This window comes from Glandiceps talaboti, chromosome 16, assembly GCF_964340395.1.
Source record: "Glandiceps talaboti chromosome 16, keGlaTala1.1, whole genome shotgun sequence".
Taxonomy (NCBI): Eukaryota; Metazoa; Hemichordata; class Enteropneusta; family Spengelidae; genus Glandiceps; species Glandiceps talaboti.
The window spans coordinates 10,978,852-11,005,250 of NC_135564.1; the positions used below are offsets into that span (position 1 = coordinate 10,978,852).

At 35.4% G+C, this 26,399-nt stretch overlaps 3 protein-coding genes across 3 annotated transcripts in view; 1 reads left to right on the plus strand and 2 right to left on the minus strand.

Annotated features, from left to right (window-relative positions):
* Positions 1-488: 488 nt before the first annotated feature.
* LOC144447459 (all trans-polyprenyl-diphosphate synthase PDSS1-like) lies at positions 489-7,430 on the minus strand. The gene is made up of 9 exons (XM_078137492.1): positions 7,273-7,430; positions 6,398-6,444; positions 5,287-5,386; positions 4,204-4,476; positions 3,041-3,152; positions 1,984-2,093; positions 1,380-1,574; positions 1,005-1,085; positions 489-827 (listed from the first exon to the last, which is right to left on the minus strand). The coding sequence occupies exons 1-9, from the start codon at positions 7,426-7,428 to the stop codon at positions 687-689; spliced, it is 1,215 nt and encodes a 404-aa protein (XP_077993618.1). The 5' UTR covers positions 7,429-7,430; the 3' UTR covers positions 489-686.
* A 273-nt stretch (positions 7,431-7,703) lies between these two features.
* LOC144447458 (ankyrin repeat and MYND domain-containing protein 2-like) lies at positions 7,704-18,382 on the plus strand. The gene is made up of 10 exons (XM_078137491.1): positions 7,704-7,808; positions 8,851-8,915; positions 10,890-11,028; positions 11,417-11,590; positions 11,903-11,988; positions 12,605-12,813; positions 13,258-13,393; positions 14,911-15,039; positions 15,522-15,660; positions 15,972-18,382. Exons 1-10 carry the CDS (start codon positions 7,745-7,747, stop codon positions 16,223-16,225), a joined length of 1,395 nt encoding a protein of 464 aa, XP_077993617.1. The 5' UTR covers positions 7,704-7,744; the 3' UTR covers positions 16,226-18,382.
* A 1,632-nt stretch (positions 18,383-20,014) lies between these two features.
* Positions 20,015-26,399, minus strand: part of LOC144447527 (uncharacterized) — a 37,439-nt gene continuing 31,054 nt past the window's right edge. The window contains exons 15-18 of the mRNA XM_078137575.1: positions 24,963-25,138; positions 24,480-24,599; positions 23,718-23,822; positions 20,015-20,159 (exon numbers count right to left, since the gene is read on the minus strand). Coding sequence (XP_077993701.1) covers positions 20,115-20,159; positions 23,718-23,822; positions 24,480-24,599; positions 24,963-25,138 — 446 coding nt within the window. The 3' untranslated portion in view covers positions 20,015-20,114. The remainder of the gene's footprint in view (positions 20,160-23,717; positions 23,823-24,479; positions 24,600-24,962; positions 25,139-26,399) is intronic.

Below are 26,399 nucleotides of genomic sequence, written 5' to 3' on the forward strand. Positions count from 1 at the left end.
TGGTCCTACAGAGTGAGACTGCATGCTGTACTATCCTTTGCTTCTTTGTATTTTTTGGTCTAAAATGTTTTTATAGTGGAAATCTTATCATCAATTAGCTCAGGTTGACATAAACTAAACCTTTTTTTTAACAAAATGTTGACAAATAACGGTACTAATCAACAGTCATTGATAATAATCATGGTGTGCTTGATCGCATGAAATGTACACAATGCAGTGTTCACTGGACCCAGTAATCAAAGTGTGTCAATATCATGAAATGTACATAATGCAGTGTTCATTGAACACTAGTAATCACAGTGTGTCTGATAGCATGGAATGTACACAATACAGTGTTCATTAGACCCTAGTAATCAGTGTGTCGATATCATGAAATGTACACAATACAGTGTTCACTAGACCCTAGTAATCACGGTGTGTCTGATATCATGAAATGTACACAATACAGTGTTCACTAGACCCTAGTAATCATGATGTGTCTGATATCATGAAATGTACACAATACAGTGTTCGCTGGACCCTAATAATCACAGTGTGCCGATACCGTGAAATATTCCACAATGCAGTGTTCACTAGTAATCAGTGTGCCCGATACCACAAAACAGTACAGCAGTGGTTTGAGTCTATATCTACCTCAGCTTGTTGACAGTAAGCTATCCACTGTAGCTATAACATAACCCCATAGTTTACTTGAGTCTATTCAATACTTTATGAGTCAGTGATATCAACGCTTGTCTAGACGATGATTCTGTAAGTCCACTGATTTGTTTGATAGCTTCCTGACAATACTGCTTAGCCAGGTACTTGGTTTGCTCTATGCTGTCAGTCTGTGGAAGACAAGTCAAATAAAAAACATTTCAGATTTCAGTCCGAATTTGGAGAACAATGCTAAATTTAAAGGGTGAAAAAAGGTCAAAATATTAACATTCTGCATTACAGAGACATGTCAATTGTTACTCTAACAAAACAGTTCACATAAGGAATGGATGAAATATATCAGTTACCTGGGAAACCAATTGTCTTGCTCTCTCTACATCACCAGGTTCACTAAACCTTCTCATTATAAGTGAATTCAGTTCAGGATACTATAAAAGATAAACAAATCAAAATAACGATCACTATGACGCAGACAAAACATCTCTGGCTTTGTTTGAATGTCGCCTGCATCTCCAGCACTATGTATGTTCATTCTTTCATTATCATTGTTGATGTTAAACAGTGCCCTTGCTAATTCACGGAGCATACATAACCTAGACTGTAAGATAAATCAAGTCACTGCACCCTCACAAACCTGCTCCATCCATCCATGAAAGGGGTTGACTGATATGTGTGAGGGCGCCCTGCCATGGCGTACCTTACAGACTTACACACAATCTTACCTGTTGACAAGCAAAGAGTACAGGTGCCGTGGCTAGTCCTAATTTTAAATCTGTGGATGTAGGTTTACCCATCAAACTGTCACTTGAGATATAGTCCAACATATCGTCTATAAGCTGGAAGGCTATACCAATGTTACGACCATATTGATAGGCTATTTCAGTCACAGCAGCACTACAGTTACCAAGAATAGCAACCTGAAATGATATACGAATAATGAACAATCAAGGAGTGAACTATATATGGTTAGGAATCCTCTAAATTATCATGCACACTGAGTTGCACATACTTTTGATATATGTAATCCATATTTTCAGTTCAAAGACAAAAACTTGGCTTGTGCATCATATAAAGCCTATGGTTTCAGGTTACAATAGATTTGCCAGAAACCAATGACTTATAGCGTTAAACACTGTCCTCGCTAATTCACGGAGCATACATAACCTGGACTGTAAGATACGTCATATCACTGTACCCTCACCAACCTGCTCCATCTTATGAAAGGGGTTGACCGATGTGTGAGGGCGCCCTGCTATGTGGCGTACCTTACAGACTTTACACATACCCCTGGCTTGTAAATCTAGCTACAGGTGAGAAATAACTTACTGCTTTACAGCTGTTAGCTAGAAGACTGGCTGTTTTCTTGTAAGTTTTCTGGAGATAGTGATTAAATCGTTCATTTTCATCTTGTTTTGATCCTAGTTGCATGAATTCACCTGTGAAAGAATTTACAGAAAATCGGATGATTCAGTCCATGACAGACGTGATAGGAAGACTACAATAACAAGTCTTGGTAGATGATACAACAATCTTGTACCAACTGTATCCCTTAGCCTGTCTCAAGCTGTGCTAAAACTAACTACTTTCAGCAAGTTTCACTATTGATCACAGTGTAATCTTTAGCATAGCTTGAGACAGGCTAAGAGATACAGTTGGTAGAAGATCGTTGTAATATCAGGTTGTTACTTGATGTCACCCTCTCTGTTCACTCGTATCACTGCGAGGTCCATTCCCAGGCAGTGACATGAGTTGTAAACCTTGCGTTAATTCCACTCACGGTGATACGAATGAATGAAGAAGTGATAAGAACACTCTCCGTTCACTCATATCACTGTGAGTGCTATTTTCAGATAGTGACACAAGTCTACGTCTGCATAATGACGTGAGTTGGATGACAAGTTTCACCATTTGGATATGGCATGAGCTGTAATATCAACAAAGAGGTGATATTGGGTAATAAATTAATAATATCATGATATCAAATGTCATGACATTCTTATCAAACCTTATCAATCATAATTGACATGTGCTAAAGTACATGGCAATAATTTGATGATGTTTTTGTTAAATCTCTCATGTTTTACAAAATAATATCTTAAATAAACTTGAAAAAGTGAAAATTTGTTTTTTGAGGTGGGCAGCTAAATCTTGTACTTTCTTTTATTTCATGGTCCCATTACGAGAAGTTAAACACATTCTGTCTCAAAGTTGAAATGTGACCTTGTTGTACACCTACTAAAACCAAGCATTGACTATTTTCTGTTTACATTGGTCCCAGATACCAGACAGCAAATACATTGATTATTTAGGTGTAAACACTGACATCATCAGTGGCAGACAGACAGACAGACAGACAGTTACAGACAGACAGTTACAGACTTACCTCTGACTAAATCGTCTATAACCTGAGATAGAACAACAACCACTGATTTATTGCCGATCTGTGCTAACATCATAGATGAAATTGATAATACATAGTCACCAGCCAGTATAGCCTATAAAATAGAAAATGAAAAGTACAGAATTATAGACGGTACATTTCAATCTAACATTGTATTACGTGCATAGTGTGCATTTCTTATAGGTTTCTAGTCAAAATATTTTGATTATGTGTAACTGGTCTTTCACACTACATTGAATTTGTATATCATGTCCATTTCGCTCTTTCTCATATGACCAAATAAACTCAGGTATACTTCATGTATTCATTAATCTTGATTCACTCTTTTCAATGTATATTTCATGTGTACAAATTATACCTCAAAATCTGTTGTTCACGCTCTCTGGTCTATTTTCTTTTTTTACATTGTACACTCAGTGAGTGAAAACTGTTGGTAGACTTTCAAATTTGTTTATAGTAAAAAGTAAACGTTTTGCATGGTTGACAATTCAGAAATAGGCAACACTGTTCCATGAAAAAAAGACGTACGTTTTCATATACTTTGGGTATTGGAGAATCATGTAAAGATTTCACATCATATAAACTTCAAGCGATTGCCAAGAAACACCGAATCATGTGTCACATTTCTTGTTCTGTGACTGTCTTAGCAGTGGTTAAGCGTTGCCTCGTGAGAATTAGTAGGCATGCATATGTATTAGGCGAACAAAAAATATTCATGAATTTAGTCTGAAGGTATTAAGCGTTTAAGAGTTATGAATATTTATTGTTAATCTAATATGCGTGTCTGTATGTCCCATGAGGCAACCATGGACCATTGCTAGAAAAATGGAGTGGCGTTCCCCTTACGAGTGTGAAGCCATCAACATATTCATATTCATATTCACTTTCAAAAGTTGACCTCAATGCTCAATGTGAATTACAATCGCATAATTTAAAACTCTTAATAAAGGATTTAATGTTATTTACCGAATGTGCGTTTGTATCCATTCAGAAGACTTTGAATGTGTTGATGAACATGTGAAGCTATCAACATATTCACATTGAGCATTGAGGCCAACTTTTCAAAGTGAATATGAATATGAATATGAATATGAATATGTTGGTAGCTTCACACTCATTTCCCCTTTACCATAATCAAGACATACCTGTGTTTGTCCCCACACTTTGTTGACCGATGGTTTTCCCCGTCTAGTGTTAGCAGCGTCAATGACATCATCATGTATAAGACTGGCCGTGTGTATCATCTCAGCGATCATTGCTATTCTGTATTGTGTATTTAAAACTTGGTCCTCAAGCCCTGCCTGGCAGTTACATGCCCTGGCAGTCAGCAGAACTGTCATTGGTCGAAATGCTTTACCTTTACCGTCAAAGAAATAATGGCTGATGTTTTGGAGGTCTGTTTTGTTGCTGTTTAGCTCCTTTTGAAAAAAAAATAGCAAACAAGACAGAAGTTGAATTATTATCATAATAGAAATCTACTATCACTTTTAATTATAATAATAATAATGTTAATTTTTAAAGAGCAGTTTCCAACCCTGTGCTCAAAGCACTTCATAATTAGTACTCCTGGCATGTACACTTCAACTCCCTGGGGAGCATACAATCTATTGCCACCTCAGTAAGCGCAAAGCATTAAATCATTCACATTGCAACCTCTATCCTATCAGGTCCCCAATTATACAGCTCAGTTGACTGAGGCACAATTGTGGTTCAAATCATACCAACGAACTTTAGACATTCAGCAACAAACAGCGTTGATGAGGCTTGAACAATGCCTCTGTAAGGTATGCCGTGATGGGGTACCCTCACATTTCCCTTTCCGGCCAGTGAGGGCAGAGTGACAAGGCGTATCTTACAGTCAAGGCTTGAACCTGCAATCTCCAGATTCCAAACAGACCACTCTAACCATTTGACAAGCATGACTCCTCAATGTAGATATTCATGTTTATCATGAAAGTTTATGACAGACAGACAGACAGACAGACAGACAGACAGACAGCCAGACAGTCCAAATTTCTCAACAAAAGAACTAACAGACCAACGACATTATACTCACCTATCGGCTGGAGACCGAGGAGAGAGGGCTATTTATGAATGCTACATGTTTTTGATAGTTTCAAACTGAAATGATGGCCTCTGGTTTTGATGTAAAAATTGAATTATGTCGAGACAGCTGTTTAAATCTTTAGAGGTCATTAAATTTAAAGACAAGAATTTCACAAACTCACCTTTTTAATATCATTACAAAGTCTTGAAAGTTCTGATTCGGTTAATTTTTCAGGACTGTAGTTTTCTTGTTTGGGAGGACTTGAAGTGGTACAAAAATATCTGAAAATAATGTAAAATGTAAAATATACTTCACTTTTAGAATGATTGCAACATTTGCACTGCAGTGCTATACTGAAAAAATTATTGCATACCTACATGCAAATGATATGCAAATGAGGATGGGATAATTTATTCTACGCAAAAGTGTGTGATCCGATTGTGTCATTTTATGGAATATAGTTGTTTGTATAAATATAACAGACCCCGTGTCACGTGAGTGCCAGTGTGGATACTCACGGGTATTTGCACTCACTGGGGTGAACAAATCCACTGGTCCTGGGTCTGGGACTAGCAATTTTTTTGGGCGGACCACACAAATTTTACCTTGTCTGGTCCATCGGACCTTACTGTTAATAACTGTTAAAAAGTTGTCTGAATATACAGATTCATAGGTAAGATTTAATGTTTCACATTAGTGGGACCTGGGACCACTAATTCTTTCAGCAGGACCACTGGATTTTGTAAGGCACTGGTCTGGGGACCACCAGTTCACAAAATGATTTGTTCACCCCTGACTCATGCTTGCAGCGTTTTCAGCTGCACTTTCACTTGTTACACTTGTGAAAATACTGCCACAGAGAACACTGCAAGCACTCATGCAAATACCACTAGTACACCACACCTGCATTCTTACATCATGGGGTTCTGTCATATATCTATCCAGAACAGAAAGACTAGAAAATATGCCAAGAGTAACCCAGCTTTGAGGTACAATGTGTAAATAAAATGTCATGATAAGAATGTTTCTCTATGACTTTATTATCATAGAAAACTCACATTTCATTAAAAAAAAAAAAAAAAAAAAAATTTTGAATATTTTAGATAAGAAAAAGTCCAGGATAACAAACTCTCAATATTTTCACAGGCATCATGTTTAGCATGTCAGACACACAGGTAGAAGAATTCACCCATCAATGTTTTTAAAAAGATTTTTTTTTTAATTTTTCAAACTTTTCAAACTTTAGCAGCATACTGGTATTATGTAATTGTGACTGATAACCATACACCTACCGTCTACATCTTGAGTAGTTGCTATGACGATGTACTGGTCCTTGTACCTGGAAGATAGTATTGAAATAAATATGTAAAAATAGATAATAGATAATATTTTTATCAGTTTACGCAACTCAGTCAAGAACTGTTGTAGTTTTAAACTGAACTAATTGTATTTGCAGTTTGTGTGTATGCATTTATTAAAATTCATTTCGGAAGAAATGTTTTAATACCAGTTACCACATGACATGGTGAATATAATTAAAATCTTACTTTGATCTAGTACACATTGATTATTTTTATCTCTAAATTTTTACAATTTTACAATCTAAATTACTACATAAATCTCCAAGCAGTGACGATGGAGTAACAGGTACACATGTTGCATACACACAATATGATTTCCTAGCCCCTGTCTGTAGGGTCTGCAGACACTCGATTTGGCAGCTATCCCAGCCTCTTTCCACCCGGGTATCCTCCCTGGGCATACTTGGAATCGACCCATCCTAAGTTGCTATTACGGTAGTTCTATGCTGTTATCAGTATGAGGGACCCGGGTGCTCCAGTCGGTTCCTCCATGCTCCATGCCATGAAGTTGATGAACCTACAAGGTCGTTTGGGTCAACCATGGTCACGTAGACCGACGCTTTGATAACAGAAAATAAATAATAACCAGGACCATACGCTATTCACAACGGTGACAGTAAACTCTATTTGATCCAACAGGGTTTTTTTTATTTGTGTTTTTAAAATGTCCTGATCGCGATCCCTCAGGACAAGTCTTGAAGGTTCTGATGTCACGCCTGTGAAAGTTACACCATACACTGTTACATACGTACACGAGTGTGCTTACCGGTTGCAGACGACGTGCGTGAATGGAAATCGGAACTTACCAATTGATAGGTGCTCGTTGATTTACACACATTTCTTCTCCATAGCGCACATGGTGTTTTCGATCTAGTAATAAGTGAACTTATTTCGAATAAGTTTCGAAAACTACACGCTGATATAAGTAACCGGTACCGGTTAGATAATTTTGTGGCAGCCATTTTCTGACTGCTTCGATAGTGGACCATTCTATTTTGATTGTAGTTGGTATGGTGTGGTGTGGGAACTTATATTTCGTTAATTTTTTGCAGGGCAATTAATGGAAAAATAACCACCAATAATTGAAATGATTTGTAATTGTATTCAATATTAAAACTTAGCAGATGTCAATTTAAGCTTAAAAGATCTTATCCATGCAACGAAATGCTCTGTCCCCTGTCTTTATTGAATAATTCCACTCTCTGACCTCGACCTTACGCTCGCCCTCTACGTCAACATATTCACAATTTTCCATGTGTGTGTGCATATAATGCGAAGATGGCTCCGAAGAAAGGCGATCTCACCGACCTGGAAAAACAGCTTGTTGATGATATCAGTACGGGTGAGTCACACTCTACAGTTGTAGAATGATTTCGTACTGGTTCACAGACATGACCCATAACAATTCAGGGTTTTATCTTCACTGTAGCGTAGCCTAATTCGCCGCGACTGAAAATTTGAATGCTGTGTCTCTGCAATAGCCAGGCAGTTTGCACTGATGATAACTGTCATTCAGTCTCGGTGTATGATGTACTGTGTTTGAGAATGATAGCGAGTTTTGGTGATGAAAGTTATCATTTATGACACACAGAAGTACAAGTTAATATATGAATTGCTAGAGATTTATTTGTTGCATTGAATAATATGTATGAAATCACAGCTTTAGTCCCCTTTCCAAATATATTTAGTCAAGCCAATTATTTCAGTGAATTTTCTGGAACCTTCCATTCCAATCTTATGACGAATCTAACAAAATCAGCAGACTGAATTTTTTATCATCTTCATATTTCTTTTGATCGAATTTTGTAAAAAAAAAAAAAACCAGTGAACAACAACATTGTAACAAAGCATTTTGGGTCATATAAACAAATATCCGTGGCTGAATTTTATGTATATGAATGAAGTACAAGAGTGAAAATTATGATGATGTTAGAGGACAGGGAATTAGCTAATTAAGAAAAATTGCATTGATATTAATTTACCTGTTGTATTATTAAACATATCCAAGTTGTAATTTTTATCAGCATTGCAGTTTACAGTGGTGAAAAACTGCTTTCATTCAATGTTATGAGTTTTAACTTTTATAATTATGGACGTCGCTGTCCGAATTAAAGTCTATAATAATAAAATTAAATTTGTTCATCTCAGCCTCCCAAAAGCTAAATAATAATTTTATTTTTAAAACATGTTTAAGTTTTATAGTACTGTTATGTTCATTTGCAATGTCTTGAGGTTTTACAACTGTAAAAATTGGTTGTAAAAAAATGTCAATGTTTTAATAGGCACTAGCACATTAGTCCTAACGTAACGGACCATCTGCGACTTTGAATCTAGAGGACTTTTTGTTTTCCTAAATTTTCTCCCCGTTTTTTTTTTCCTTCCAGGTTCATTTGACAAAGTGAAGGATATTCTAAGTAAAGGCAGTGTGAGAGTTGACTGTCTTGATGATGTAAGTAATTATATAAAATAGAAATGATGACACCGCATGGACATGCTGACAGTCCTGGGATGTGCTAACAGTAGGATTTGGAAATGGTGGCAGTGATGGGATCATGCCAAAATCACAAAATAATGCAAAGATAGATTTTTGCAAAATGAGTCAAAGTAAAATATGACCCTCCCCAAATTTCCATTTTCTAAAATATGGCCCTCTCCCCAAGGACTGATTTGTAAAAAGTGAATCCCCTTAATTCCCCGACCCTACCCACCCCACCACTCCTTGTGAAGGGTCCCTTATTCTGCATGCTACATCATGACAGACACTTAGATGTATTATAATTCTGTGGTTTCAAAAATGACTCAAAATGTTCAATATTTTTCCATAACTGTAATATGTTAAGCTTGAGAACACAGTTATATTTGTTAGTCGTGTAGTAAGACCGGGATGTGCACTCGGAAGGTTGCCGGATACACGCCAAGGATAATTAATAGTACCTCTGGTCCACACCCTTGATGTGTACCTTTAGTCACGTAATATCAATACAAAGTCTGATAATCTAGCAGTTAGACTATAATACTGTGTTTCTCAGTATTCTTTTCTTCATTTACCTGGAAAATACCCTTTAACTAAAAAAAAAAATTATTTTTAGATTTAATTCTGATCTTGGTGTGTATATATTTATACATTCCTGAAATAATAATAACCTTTAAATAAGCACACAGTTAACCCATCCTCTGTGTAACTTTATGACTTATGAACAAAAATAAAAAGACAACCTTGGACAGTGAAAAGAAATATTGAAACCATACAATGTTATATATATATATATTTATAGTTGCTCATTAAGATGCTTTTAATACGTACAAGTAGCAATATATACAATTAGCTACAACTACGAGGGCTTCTCATTAATGAGAATATTCAACCCACATATTCTAAACAATTTAATCCTCTAAAAGTACTTTGTCAGTTGTGAGCATTATCACCATGGCAACAGACTGATTCCTTTTAATGTTCCCATGGAAACACAATCTCACATTCAATACAGTGATAGTAGTAGTTTATTATTATGACTTGTAACTCAAAGAATTGTCCGACCAATGAACATTTTAAGTCACCATTAAATTCAAATTAAAACTATACAAGAAGTTGAGAACAGGAAATAAAGTTGAGAACACAATAGATACGAAAATATAAACAGGAGACAGATTCTACATTCCTAAAGTTAATCTCACTTTGAGCCAACACAATTTAAAGTACGGCGCCACAATACACTGGAACTCGTTACCTGACAACTGCAAAAAGATAGGAACAAGATCTACCTTATTAAGCTGATCCAAATTAAGCTGTATTTACTAGATAAATTATTTTGAAACATTGTTATAAGCCCTTGTTTACCCCTTGTATATATTCAACAGGTATAATTGTTTGTATTAAGACATTGCACTTCATGAATATGTTTTGTTTGTGTTTGGTTTTTGTCATTGTTGTTTTTGTTTGTTTTTATTTATGTTATATATGTATATTACTATATATGTTTTCCTTGGGCCACAAACCCGACTAGTTTTAACAAACTATTTTTGTGGACCAGCCAGAAGTTTAAAGTTATTTTTTGTTTATTTTTTTCATTGCCGATGTGTTTACTTAACTAATTCATTTTCCTTACTTGATATGTACATTAAGTTGTCTTTTCGACCTCTGGCAAATAAATAAAATGAAATTTAAAACAAATTAAAACAAATCATCCTAACTATCTCTTTGTTTTTAAGATGCCTTTTCTATGAGTTTTGCAAGTTGTCTTTAATACTGGCCCAGAGAAATGGATAAATGTACAAAAGCTGATTCGATTTGGAGAAACAGATCTGAAACTTGTTCATTTTCACAAAATTATTTTCATAAATGTACATAGTTTTGTGGTTATGATTTTGTACTCCGGTCTTGAAATTGATGCAATTTTGTCTCAATTTTCTTGTCACAATTCAGCATGGAATGACACCGTTGCAACATGCTGCATTCAAAGGTAGCAGGGAACTATGTGAATTGTTTTTAGCTCATGGTGCTAACGTTAACAATCTTGAACATGAAAATGGGTATACAACCTTGATGTTTGCTGCTTTAGCAGGTAAGTGAGTGTGGAAAGGTATGTTTGTTAGCACTTGTGCATTCTCGCAATAGTGGGAATCGGTAGTGAAAGGGTTAAACTTTTAGGACATTGTTATGGGGGGTTGATGGGGGTGGGGGGTTTTAAGGTTTACAATCTCTAATATTTTTAGACAATGAATTTTTTATACATTAAATCTTCAATGTGGGTATATTTGACTACAAACTGTGATGGCAGCTAATGTCACAAAGAATGAAAACAATAAATGCTAAGCAATGTAAATAATCCTTTTCCAACCCCAGTGAAAACAGTAAATAAATAAAACCCAGCCATTCCCCTAACCCCCACCCCATCCCTTCTCACATAACCCCCTTCCTGATAAAACAGGTTAGTGTTTTTATTTTACTAGGAAGTGTAGAATGCTGTAAATTGTTACTAGATGCCGGTGCTAAGACTACAGGTACTAACTCAGTAGGTCGTACAGCAACTCAGATGGCAGCCTTCGTGGGTCAACATGCATGTGTTAGTGTCATCAATAATTATTTCTCTAAACAAGAAGTTGATTACTACACTAAAGTACAGGGTATGTGTATTTCATGTTCTGATTGTTATTGTGTTATGCAGATACAATGTATACTGTCATGTTGTCATGCATGTGTTATATTAATGTCATGCCATGTCATATTTCATGTCATGTTATGTCATATGTTATGTCATATCATGTCATGCCATGTTATCTTATATCATATGTCATGTCATGTCATGTCATGTTATGTCATGTCATGTTATGTTATCTTATGTCATGTCATGTCTTATTGGCATGATGTTATGCTTTAATCCATATCATAATACACATGTAGTTTCTAATACAAAAATGTTTTTGTATTATTTTCAGGTTTTGAAAAGGAGCCCAAGTTAGCACCTCATCTAGCAGCTCCCTTGCACAAATTGGTATTGTTTTCAAATCTTAACCCAGTCAAAGTAAGTTTCATTTTTTAAAAAAATACAACCCTTAAAACTGTAAAATTACATCCGTATTAGATGCTCTTGTCACTGTTGGATTCAAGATGTATGTTCAATTTCACTCACTTTTAGAATCATCCACATCTCTGAGTAGAGGCAGCAATCTGCTTTTAATATTGTACTGACATGTTAGTTTCAGTGTATTCTCAAAGGCATTTCTTTCACACTTCAAATGAACAACATGATGTTTAAAATATGGCTAAATCTCCACCTGTGTGACATCAAACATGATAGAAGAAAGACATGCAATGATGTATTACCTCAATTCTGTTAAGCTCAGTTCTAAACATTCTCAAAAGCTGATATTTCTTCCGGGACTCTACGAAATATCAAGAAATATGATAACTAGTAAGAAATATCTTGACGGTTTGCTTTTAGACAGTGCCATAAAGGAAGCTGTGATTTACAGTGAAGGTTCAAAATGACTTTTAATATTTTAAAACCGCAAAAACACTATACACCTTACCTTATACATTGTAGTCGTCACTCCCACAATTAGTCCACCACAGGGACTTCATAACGGTATAAGGCTTCTCATACGTTAGTAAAAACTTTTTTTTTGTGTCTTTTACAGGTCGCCTTGTACATAGAGAAACACAAAGAACTACTTGACAATGCATCCAGAGTTGCTAAAGTGCTGGATATTATGGCTGAAAAACAGTTTAAACAGCATGATGTCAACGAAGTCCTGTCTATTAAGATGCACTATTTTGCTACCATAGTCAGAGCATGTCATGTTTGGAATGTTGAAAAACCAGAAGGTATCAATGGATTCATCAAAAGGTATGTACTGATAATACACAGGGGTGTGCAGCCCATCATATTCAAAACATCTACCATAATCCAAAAACCCCCGAGTGTCAAATTCCAGAATCAAAGCTTGTGTCACCAAACTTTGCGATGATCCCATGAACATTTTGCAAGATGCTGCAAAATGTGTTATGTATAGTACTAGTGATTTGAATATTACTGTTTGTAACACTTTTGTATGTTCATCATGTAAGCCCTGACATTCATACACAAGTTCTCTTCTTCCACTTTTGATTGAAAAACAGACATATTTTGAACAAATCACTCGTCCTTCTTCAGTGTCTAACTGGATCTGACAGAATTATCCAAATTTGCTGTTGGCACGATTGAGTAAACTGGAGGTGAAAAGGTTAGCTTCAGTTTATGTAAATTCAAGTGTCAATTATAAAGTATTATTTGTGTTTTCACTTTGTATAGTCAGTTGAGAGGGAAAGAACCCGATGGATTCCAATTGGCCATGGAAAAAGTTATCCGTGAATCACTCCGAGAATACCCATATCACGAGTCTCAATTGTTGCAGCAACTTGTCCGCAGTATTGCACCAGTCAAACCGGTAAGGTGTCAGTAATATATGAAGCAATGTTGTGTTATTTCATCCTTTAAGAATACCTTCCATTGGTGGTGAATTTCCAGGAATGTGTTGAAAGGAAGGCCCAGTAGGGTTATAAAAAATGTTTCCTCAATAGTAGTAGTAGTAGTAGTAGTTTATTATAGTGACTTGTGACATTTTACAATAGGAATACATAAAAAAAAAGCATTTTTCACCCAGCCCTTTTATAGGTCAGACTGATTCAACATTTTACAGCATATCAAATAAGAAGTACAGTTGTCTAGTAAAGATATATATATATAGCAAATCACTACCATTATCAATGAGTATAGCATCATTCTGTACATAATATATATGATCATATCTGAATATTGTACAGTAACTTTCTGTTTACAGGGTGAGGAGCCAAGTGCATTGTCTATTTTGATATCCAAACGTTGTAACTTTCTGTTTACAGGGTGAGGAGCCGAGTGTGTTTTCTATTTTGATATCTGAACGTTGTAACTTTCTGTTGTAACTTTCTGTTTACAGGGTGATGAGCCGAGTGCATTGTCTATTTTGATATCCAAACATTGTAACTTTCTGTTTACAGGGTGAGGAGCCGAGTGTGTTTTCTATTTTGATATCTGAACGTTGTAACTTTCTGTTGTAACTTTCTGTTTACAGGGTGATGAGCCGAGTGCATTGTCTATTTTGATATCCAAACATTGTAACTTTCTGTTTACAGGGTGAGGAGCCGAGTGCATTGTCTATTTTGATATCCAAACATTGTAACTTTCTGTTTACAGGGTGATGAGCCGAGTGCATTGTCTATTTTGATATCCAAACATTGTAACTTTCTGTTTACAGGGTGATGAGCCGAGTGCATTGTCTATTTTGATATCCAAACATTGTAACTTTCTGTTTACAGGGTGATGAGCCGAGTGCATTGTCTATTTTGATATCCAAACATTGTAACTTTCTGTTTACAGGGTGATGAGCCGAGTGCATTGTCTATTTTGATATCCAAACATTGTAACTTTCTGTTTACAGGGTGAGGAGCCAAGTGCATTGTCTATTTTGATATCCAAACATTGTAACTTTCTGTTTACAGGGTGAGGAGCCAAGTGCATTGTCTATTTTGATATCCAAACATTGTAACTTTCTGTTTACAGGGTGAGGAGCCAAGTGCATTGTCTATTTTGATATCCAAACATTGTAACTTTCTGTTTACAGGGTGATGAGCCGAGTGCATTGTCTATTTTGATATCCAAACATTGTAACTTTCTGTTTACAGGGTGATGAGCCGAGTGCATTGTCTATTTTGATATCCAAACATTGTAACTTTCTGTTTACAGGGTGAGGAGCCAAGTGCATTGTCTATTTTGATATCCAAACATTGTAACTTTCTGTTTACAGGGTGAGGAGCCAAGTGCATTGTCTATTTTGATATCCAAACATTGTAACTTTCTGTTTACAGGGTGAGGAGCCAAGTGCATTGTCTATTTTGATATCCAAACATTGTAACTTTCTGTTTACAGGGTGAGGAGCCGAGTGCATTGTCCATACTTTCACAAGGTATCAACGGCAATCAAAGTTTCTCGTATGAAAACATGTGTGGTACATGTGGAGATCAGAATGCAGAGAAGAAATGTTCAGCTTGCAAAGTGGTAAGACACAGAATTGAAAATACTAAATGAGTGTGTGTGTGTGTGTGTGTGTGTGTGTGTGTGTGTGTGTGTGTGTGTGTGTGTGTGTCTGTCTGTCTGTCTGTCTCTGTGTGTGTGTATGTATGTATGTGTCTGTGTATATGTGTGTGTGTGACAGACAGACAGGCAGGCAGAATCAAAGGGTAATATGGGGGGGAACAAACAGACATGGATATATGAAAAGAAACAGGAAGAGTCAGAAAGACAGTCACAAACACACAAAGACAGAGAGAGAGATAGGCATAGAAATATAGTGCCGTCACATGAGACACAGACAGACAGACAGACAGACAGAAATAGGTTAAGCTAGAGACAGCAGACATAACAATTAGAAGAATGTGGAAGATTCGAAGGTGAAAGTAAATGGAAGAAAAGTTGAATAGACAGAAACAATGAAAAACTTGAATTATTAGTATTACTTACTCTTTTCCCCGTTTCCATAGATGAAATATTGTGATCAAAATTGTCAGAAATTACACTGGTTTACTCATAAGAAGGTTTGTAAGAATCTTGCAGAGCAGTATAAGATGCAACAAGCCATGGAGGAGATGATGAAGAAGAAAGAAGAAGAGGAGAAACTTGGTAAGACAGACATTTGATTTCAGTGGAAAATAAGACATGGCATAAAAGGAGAAAAATCCTGGTCAAAATAAAGTATGTGTATTTGACAGAACTAAAATACAAATATCTTGGTTTTAGTATTACAATACACTAGTGCATGTGTGGCATACTTTGGGATATTTTCACCAGTGCTTGCGATGCTCTTAGCCGCCGTACTTTCATGAGCTTAGCGAGCTCATTAACAGATTTGCATGTATGAAAAATATCATTTCCCCGCAATTAGAATGTTTCAAATTGTCCTTGGTATTATTGATGTTGTTCTCTCTTTTTAGCCAAAGAAATGGAAGAGAAAGCATCATTAGAAAAAGGTGATGCCCCGGATAAAAAAGATGAAAGTGATGAGACACAGGGAGATGAAGCAGAGAAGACAGCGAAGGAGAATGAGGAGGAGGAAACTGACAAAGATGAAAGTGAGAAAAAGGAAGCTGCAACTGAAGAGGAATCTTCAAAAGAAAGTGATACAACGAATGATGAAAACAACAGGACAATTGACAAGGAGACAACAGAAATACAACCAGATAGCTAGACACTGCATCCTGAATCTGAATCTGAAGCCAAATACGAATCTGAATCTGAATATCATGCTGATGCTGAATCTTATTCTGATCTGATGCTGATTCTGAAACGTTCTGCTTTCTGTACAAGAAAAGATTATTACACACACATCTCAGAAGCGACACAAACCAGATTGACTTATTTTTGTTATTAAGAGAGGAAAGATGAGGTAGGAAGAAGGAGGGGGTGAGCTAATAATGGAAGACTTCAGGTGAAATGTTGCTTTGTGCTGGTCACCCACTAAAGTCTAAACATGTGATGTATCATGAAATCGAAACACGTTAGCTGTGAATGTACTAACTTGGCAGCATAAAGGTTGATATATGACAGTGGAAAATGTGCTATCGGCAAATTAGGAGGGAGACAAATTAAAACGATCGTTGTTCAATGTAGTAGATTACACAAATGGGTGATAGCTATGCCTTGGTTGTGGATATACTCACCCTGTAGTCAAGATAATGTAAACACTGAATGAGGTTGAATGTGAAGCCACTTGAGAAAAACCACAGGGGAAAGCAGGCAGGTAATTCATTGATCAATCAATTACATGCCTGCTGTCCCCTGTGGAAAAACTTGCTATCAGAGACACCACCCTACTGTGAGTGTAATCAATGTCCATTGATAACTTATATCAACATGTGACAATTGTAGTTGTCCTTGGTGTCTGTATTTGCTTGCCGATAGTTGATTTGCCACAGTAGTATTTCATCGACACTGTACATAGAGTCCACATGATATGCATATCTCTCTCTCTCTCTCACAGAAGCACTATGGTTTAGTGTAGTTGATATTGTTGCCAAAGGAAGATGTCTTTGTATTTATATATTTGTTCATTTATATATAACAGGTTTAAGTGATTTAAAAAACCAATTATACTTGCCAAAAACTGTGGGCTGTGATTGTTATTATGCAGTGTTAATTACATTAAATGAATGTATGTGTGTAATCAAGTTGTTTTTAATGTTCTATAAAGTTGGAACTTTTAATTTGCCTCTAATTTGCATAATTATGTATGCGAAAGCCAATCGGTAGACTTGATATGTAACACTGCGGTTTATGTTATTTGCTAATTATGTAACAGATGATGTGTAAATTTGCGTTTATTTTGCTTATGTTGTCAACGTCATACTTTATGGAAGTGTATAGTGACCCAAAACATTATGTTAAGTTTGTCATCAGTCTTGCTGATTTTTGCAGAGCGTGTAGTTTTGGCAACATAAACTGATGTCATAACATTGTGGTCACATAAAATGTGATGTCATAACATTGTGGTCACATAAATTGATGAGGTCATAACATTTGGGTCACGTAAAATATGATGTCATAACATTGTGGTCACATAAATTGATGATGTCATAACGTCATGTCACATAAATAGATGATGTCAGCATTGTGGTCACATAAAATATGATGTCATAACATCATGTTCACATAAATTGATGATGTCATAGCATTATGGTCACATGAAATGTGATGTCACATATCTAAATATATAACGTTATATTAACTTTGTTGTCTGACGTGCGACATTAGAGAATGTTAACTCAAGGTACCATGAACTGGTGATGTCATGATATTCTCTACATACAGGTCACCTATGTTTTGTTTAGATATTTGCATATGACAATGTCTTATATGTGATAGGCAAGTGAAGTAAGATATTGCTATTGTGTCTACAATGGTGGTTGTGCTCCCAGATCTGGAAGTCACTTTATTGTAGTGCCTTCAACTCAACATCCAGTGCACTCCTGACATAATAGTTAGTATGTTAGTGCCCTCAACTGCACATGTACTCCAAACACAAAACTCAATTTTGTCATGGCACCCTCAATGGCAAGTGTACTCCAGAGAATGGAAGCATTAAAGTTATGTTGTATAGCGCCCTCAACGATAACTACTCCAGACATGAAAGTCACTGTATGTACATACATGAGGTTGTCATCTCACATATCAAACAATTTCAATACTTTATTATGAGGATTTGTAGCCACAAGCTGAACCATTATCCTAATCAGTGCAAAAATGGTTCTTTTTATCGTTTTATGTTAGTGTTTCTTTATGATTCAAGAACTTTGCTGTTTATTGTTACTATTCGTTAATTGCAATAAATTGTTACATTGAAATAGGAAAAACTAAGTGTGAGTTTGAATTGATTGAGTGATTGGTATATTGGTGTGCATTTTTTCTCACCACTGATATGTAAATTTAAATTTAGTGGTGTGACCGCTACAATTTTCATCCATAGTTTACATCTCATATAAATGTTTGATGTTGTACTTGTGAGCGTTCATTTAGGGGAGGAGGGGGTTTTGTCCTAAACGAATGATGTTTCGTTTGTTGAGCTTGTGCGACATTGTGCGATCGTTCCTAAGAAACGACATGTCACTGTGTTAGCTAGCACTCAAAATTATGAGTTTGAGTGCTTTAAACTCAAACTCATAATGTATTGGCTGCTACCAATACATTAAAGCACTCCCCATCACGGTGTACCTTACAGACAACACATACAGTAACACATGCATACAAATACATCTTCATGCCTATCGTACAGACCCAAATGAAGACATTTTTAACAGGTTTTACAAAGATTCAAAATAATTTATCCTTTATTGTTGAAAAACAAAAAAGGCACTCTGTAAAATGTCAAAAGAACCCAAAAAAACACAAATGTCATATATTGCTGTATAAATCCAATTTTGAAAACGTCTTTAAAATATTGAAGAATATCTGTCTCCTATGTACACACACTGGAAGTAAATTTTGTCATATTTTTTTTTCAAAAGCACCTTTTATGATACAAGAAAAGTTAGAAGAAAAAAAATGTTGAAAAAAATTGTGAGAAAAGTTAGCGTATGTTACAGAAATGAAAATTTTGTCAGCTTTTTGTACATTCCTTTGTGTTTTTATCGGAGGTTCAGATGAAGAAAAAAGTGGGCTGATAATAATGCGACACAGATAAATAGCTGGCCAATTTACCTAGTCATGGTAAAATGATCCAAAAACAAAATTTTCAAATTTATCATTTGTGACCAATACTGAAATAATACTTTTTTCATAAAATCTTCATCCATTTTTTGTGGCCTGAGTTTTTGACATAAAATTTCAAATTTTATTATTTTTTCTGATAAAGATCACATGTGATTTCCATAAAATGTCAAATCTTCCATGTGCTTTTGTTAGAGATATTTGTTAGATGAAATTGGTCATGTGACAGGTCATGTGATAAACATGTAACCTTAACTTGAGTCTGTGAACTCTGAACGAAATGAACATCTCGAGTGTTAATTTCAAAAAGTATCATTTATCTTAGTACCATCTGACAATCATTTTAGATGAAAAAATCTTTCAGAATGCAACAGCTGTAACTTCTTGGTCCCCTGTTTCTGCCATTACCAAAACTTCACGGATATCCGTCGCAAGCGTCAATTCTTTCACGCTACCATCATTGTTGAATTTTCAACAGAAATTTTTCTCACCACATCCCAAGGTTTAATTTTCTCACATATGTATAAACATGATGGTGATGAAATATTTGCAGTAAATGATATGAATGTAATAGTGATGGTAGTTATGTAGACTCCATATTTGGGACAATAAATTATTTTTCCGTATAAAAACCCCTTGTCATGGGGTGAATTTCTGTATAATGCAAGTTTAAAACAGACACAGACTATAAACAAATTGTCTTTTTAATACTTTCTTTGAATACTGTACATCATACCATTCACAGTTGACTCAAACTAATTGACTTGATTGCTTTGTCCAAAATCTGTGTGCTAGGTGGTCCAACAGTTTGGAAGATTGCACTAAAAATGGACGGCTTGAGGAGTCAGTATGCAAATACTAACAAATATGAAGATTTACATGGTGTACACAGCCCATGGTGCCTGCACTTGTTCACCTCCCTGGAAATAGAAACAAAAATAATAATGTTAGTTTACCTTGACTATAATTCAGTCTGTCACTTACTTATTGTAAATATTTTCTGATTTTTTTGAAAAAAAACCCAGAGAAATGCTACTCTTGTGATTCTAGAACTATCTGGTGGCAGTGATTTGGTCAGTGCAATCTGCCCTGAAATCGTAAAATAAACATAATATCTGGAAATACAAAGCTCAAATTAAACCACAGACGTTGGAGAAAGAAAGTAAACCACACATTGTGCTAAAACACACTGCCAATGTCTACTGTTTGGATTGGTGTACGCAGTTCGGAGACAAATGTCACCATTTCCCATAAAAAGGGTTATGAAGTCGAATAAAAGTTTTTAAAAAAATATCTGATAAAATGCGACTCTAGTAGTAAAGTATATAAGTAGTGGTAGCCTAAATTTCAAACGTCGGTGCATGCTGTAATAGTATGCCTAGCCATTGTGCCACGATAGATCCATGACAGGAATAATAATTGTAAAGCGCAAAGTGGGAAATAGAAGGTTTACTTTGTCAAAAGAAAAAACGATTTCTAAAACTTTTCACACAATTTTAATGCCATCGTGCATGCATGAAATGTGAAGTCTAGTTCAATCCTCATCAGTGTCAAGGTGTTAACAGTAACAGTTAAATTCAAACCCACATTGCTCAAATAAACAGTTGCCTTCCTTTGATGTTTTGCACCAGTTTCCTAGCTGTCCTTCTCTCTCTCCAACGTCTATGATCAGACTAACAAGTTTGCTATCAAATTCTACGTTTATGACTTGAAATGAGAAGCTATTAACTGAATTATTCTATGATTCGTCTTTATCCTAGAAGGGGTAAATTCCCATTTTGTGTAGAGCGTACCTAGATTAGGTAAAACTCCCAAGATTCAGTTGAACTTCCGTCAATCATCCCTAAAAACAGCTGAAGTCAATCCCTATTTTCTTACCACAAGTACGGTAATCATATATAATAATATTGATCTCAGACCACTAACGAACTATTTTTTAGTGGTCTGAGTATTGATGTACAAAGTACTAAAACTACTAAAATATCAAAAAAGAAGCATCACACAAAGTTGCTGAATTTCCTTTAAAAAAAGACGCAATTGCAAAACATGACACAACCAGCAAGATAAAGCTACATACAACTTCTGATGGAAAGAACTTACAGTATTTAGTAAAGGAGCAGACTGTAAGATACTTTGTGAAAGAGGTTGTGCGAGGGCGCCCTATCACAGCGTACCTTACAGACTACTACAGAAGTTGTACAAAATTCACCCAGTAGAGTTAGTTGTCCTTCAATACCAGGAAAAAACCAACGAATATAGCAATTATTGACAGACATGTAACACTTCTTGTGTAGAAGCAGTAATCAAACTGAAACATTACATATATAAGGGGGTTAGGGAAGGAGAGGTGAGCTTGTACTTTGAACGGAACAATGGCAGGTGATGACATAGAGGGTAGAGAAAACAAACACCAACACATGGTTGAAGTAAGGACTAGTATGGAAGATACCTTAGTGCCTGGCACTTCTTTGGGAGAGTGAAAACGCTTTTCTAGTGATTTAGTCCTAACCCAGGGCTTATTGTAAGGTTTGCCTATGTTAGGCGTCATCCAAAAGTTCGGATGATAACGCTCAGAGTGCTGAAGTAAAAAAAAAGAAAAAGAAACCAAAATATTGATAATTGCTGTTATATATATATATACAGTCACACATGTTTTAAAACAATGTGTTTGTTAGCGTGCCGGGAAGTATTTTTAACGAAAAGTGTTATTTATTAGCTGGTCTGTTTGCTGGTTTGTTTGTTGTGTGTTTACTTGAGAATTGCTATTATCTATATAGTCGCACATGATTCAAAAACAATGTGTCTGTTAGCATGCTGGGATGTATTTCAAAGCAAACTGTTTATTCAATTACTTGTTTGTATATTTGTTTGTTTTTCTTTACTCTTGTGAGTTAGCTGAGGTTCCCATGGTATTGTCAAACTGAGTAAAATTTCTTAATTCTTTTTTTTTAAATATAAAGGATTCGAAACATTCCAAAATGACAGAAAGTCACAATTTTGAATATAAAACATGGCAGCTGACATCTTTCTTCATTATTCTCCTAGAAATTTCAGAAATCAGAAATTTCAAAATAAAATCAGTGTTCTTCAAAGACAAAGCAGTTGAGAAATGAATAATTGTTTTTAAAACTTCACATTTTGTTTTCTTGTCAATTTTTTCCCTTTTTTTTGACAACTCAAATTTTTTCTAAATATACCCGGTAATGTACATTGTATTTTTGTGCATTGTGGTTTCTGTTTTTCTGTGTATGTCTGGATAAAGCAGTGTTCTAACATAAACTGTCATAACATGTGTTAGCTACTACATCTAAAACATGAAATGCTACTAACTTGTTAATATGTATCAATTTATCATTGCATTAATTACAATACTAAAACAGCAGTGTAGCGTCAAAGCGTTTTCCATTAAGAAATCGTCATAATTTTTATAGCGAGTTTCTAACTAGTTGAAATATTACAATGCTATAATATAATATACCAAGGAAAGTATCAAAGTGTTGTGTATTTATTCTTTATCATTTCCATAGTTTCTGATTATTAAAACAATCTCTATTTTAATTTTTACACAATTTATCTTTTACTTTTTCCACTACTTGAAATAGTGCCATCTAGTGGTAAGTTCTTTTCTAATAAAGTGCACCCTCTAGAGGTAAGGAACTTTCAGTATTGCACACCCTCTTGTGAGAACACCTTTCCATTCCTAAATTTTCAGTACTTTCTCAACCAAGGATAACACATTCCACATAATGACTCATTTCAAGTAAATATTTTTGTGAAATTGCCACCATCTAGTTTTTGTTACATCCTATTTCATACATCGCTAAAAAAGTTATTGTTGTGAATATCACCATAATATCAATAGTAAACACTCGATTTTCAACATCTGTTTATCTGCCACTACATTCTTACAAATTTATAACACTAGAGGGTGCTACTGTAGAAATGTCTGCTACCACGGCGATAATTATGCCACCTGGGGAGCCTCAAGGCACCTTAAGTTGCCCTAAATTATGTTTCATTAATATGTGACATCATATTCGCAGGATTCCAAGTTGACTGGGCAGGGGAAGCTTGAAGATTGACCTGACCTAACCAGACTGAACCTGACCTGACCCAATATATTGGGACAATGTACGACTGGTTATTTGTATCCATTACAATAGAATTACACTATCTTTCAAGACCTCTCTCCACATTTTTTAGATAAAAACATTTTCTACTTCGAAAGACACACCAATTCATACACATATATCATGAATCATGGATATAATGCTAGTAGCATTTGAGTTTCCCATAGTACACAAAATGCATTCAGATCTTACATCCAAGTGAAATATTATTTACCCTGACCTGAGGCTCCCCTTGGGGCGGATAACCAAAAGTACTTAAGAATATCACCACGCATTCTTTGTTAGTAATCTTAAAAAAAAAGTTAATAAAGTTCAAAGTTCAAAGTTCAAAATATGACCTAATCTTACCTGCACACTTCTCTCCATATCTAGTGTTTGTTTTTTGTTGCCATAGCCACCAACTGGTGCTCCTCCCCCAGGCCTACCCCATACACCGTTCATTGTGTCAAGATGCTGCAAACACAACATATCAATTTCATCAAAAAAAAGTTGAATCACGTAAAACATTGATGATGCAGCAAATATTACGCACAAAGATGTATTAAAGCTCCACTAGCTGCAACTGCAGTATTATTTTTTCAACTACACAACAAACAATATATTCACTGAAAATTGTTAAAATACCAATAATTAGACATTGTACATGTTAATTAGAAGTCTATTCTATCTATAAGTAGTTTGAAATTATCATTTCATTGCAGGTGCTGATTTTTGGGTATGGACTCAAAAATCTATTTGATTGGATTTATTGCCTCACACTACCCAAAAATGTTTACCAACCGATGGATTCAATACTATTCAGGGTGTATGATACTGTAAACCTAGATATTTTCACTACTATAATCTTTTTCCAGTGAATTAAGCGAAAATAAATCTTCTGTAAAAATTTGGTTTATAGTAGATATATATTTAAGAAACTAGTTTCAAAAAATGTTCTAGTTGCAGTTTGTGCCCCTTTAATGATTATGTGCAAACAAATTTATGAAAAAAATTGGAAAAATTAAAAGTGTCAGAAAAAGAAGCAAAATACTGCAAAACAATTTCAGACTACTACTGAGCATGATTTATGTGTTTGTTTGTTTGTTTGTTCTCTGCTTAATCATTACTCACCCTCTCTGAAAGCAATGCTGATTCTTTCTTAGCTATCTGTTGTTGTTTTGATCTGTCGTACGCTTGTCTGTCTAGAGCTGTCTGGTATTCAGGTACTACTTGACGTCGAATGTCCATTCTCTGACGGGGGAAAAATAAACAATAATTTTAATAAAGTAATGACTTGAAAATCTAAAGCCATGATAATTTTTTCAAATTACCTAAAGAAAAGTATAGGATGGCAGAAAAAAACTAGGTTGGGTCCGGGTTACCGGAATTAAATTATTATTTTTTGGCCTTATGATCACATGACTATCACATGATATACATGTGACACTTACTACAGGTGTTTGTTGTGGACTTGTATTGTAAAAAGGGAATTATAGCTATCATATGACTGTCACATGATATACATGTGACACTATTACTACAGGTGCTTGTTTTGAATTTGTATCATAGTGTAAAATGGAATTATGGGTATCACATGACAGTCACATGACATACCTGTGCTGTTACATCAGACGTCTGTTTTGGATTTGACAAATGTTGTCCTGTAACAGGATCTCTTTTTGGATATCCGACTTGTCCGCGTCTCATCCATGAAGCTAACTCTTCACCTCCACTCTTTAGATCGTAGTCTTGTTGTTGCTTCATTTGGTGTTGAGTTTGGATTTCACTTTCTATCACATACAAGGAAGATGACGATTGTTACAATGATGAAAATACTTGTTATGTTTAATACCCTGCATAACATAATAGTTCATATGACAATATTGTATACACACACACACACAGACATACATACACACACACACACACACACACAGACATACATACACACACACACACACACACACAAACGCACATCACATTTCGAATGTACACATACACCACATACACGTTTAGACACGCCATGAACACACATAAATGAACCAATGCACACATACATCCCCACATATACATACCTCCCCACACATATACATGCTCACACACACACACACACACACACACACACACACACACACACACACACACACACACACACACACACACACATACTACATGCATGCATGTACGCACGCACTCACACACAAAAAGAATATACATTGTACATTTCATCTCTTTTTCAGAATTGTTTGATATACATGTTGTTCATGTTAGGGTGAGGTTTTTTTTTTTTTTGTTTCTCATCTCCAATGGAATAGTCAGGCGGGTCGGGCGGGCGAAATAAAAAAAAAAGGGGGGCAAGAAAAAAAAATGTATTTTTTCAGTTCTATTCTCTGTCCTTTCTGTCCTGTTAGTCTCTATACAACTTCATTTCTCTTCTCTTTATTGATTTCCTTGTTACAAGTCTCTTTCCTTCATTTTAGCAAGGTTGACAAGTCTGTAGAACAACTTTGTAAGAAGATGATTAAATACTTATCATCCTGATGGGTGTATATCTGTAGCCATGAACTATTGTGTGATTTTATCAGGAGTACTAATACATTCGTCCTATTAATCAAAGTGGCATTGCCATCGCTAACAATGTTTTCAAGTTATCCAATTTGAACTTTAGTGTGTAACTTTTTGAAACACGTATGTGATTGTCACTGATCAGTGTGCTAGATGAATTTTCATTTATATAAACCATTACTTCTATGAAACATTTTTCTTCAGTGTGAACTTGTCAAAATAATCCACCAGATAACATGTCAAGCATTTCTAGAACTCAGAACCCCTTTGGGATTTACTGTTTAAAAGTAATTAAAAGTAATAATGTAAACATTGGAATGTCTTCAAAGGTCATACATGTCATGGGTCATGAAACGGCTATGGAGTCGGTCATTTCCCTGATAATACAACTGATTTAAAGCTAAAAACTGGTCAAGAAATTTGGAATGCAGTATGACTTTTACCAATTTTAAGCATAATTTTGAAAATGATGGAAATATTCTGAGC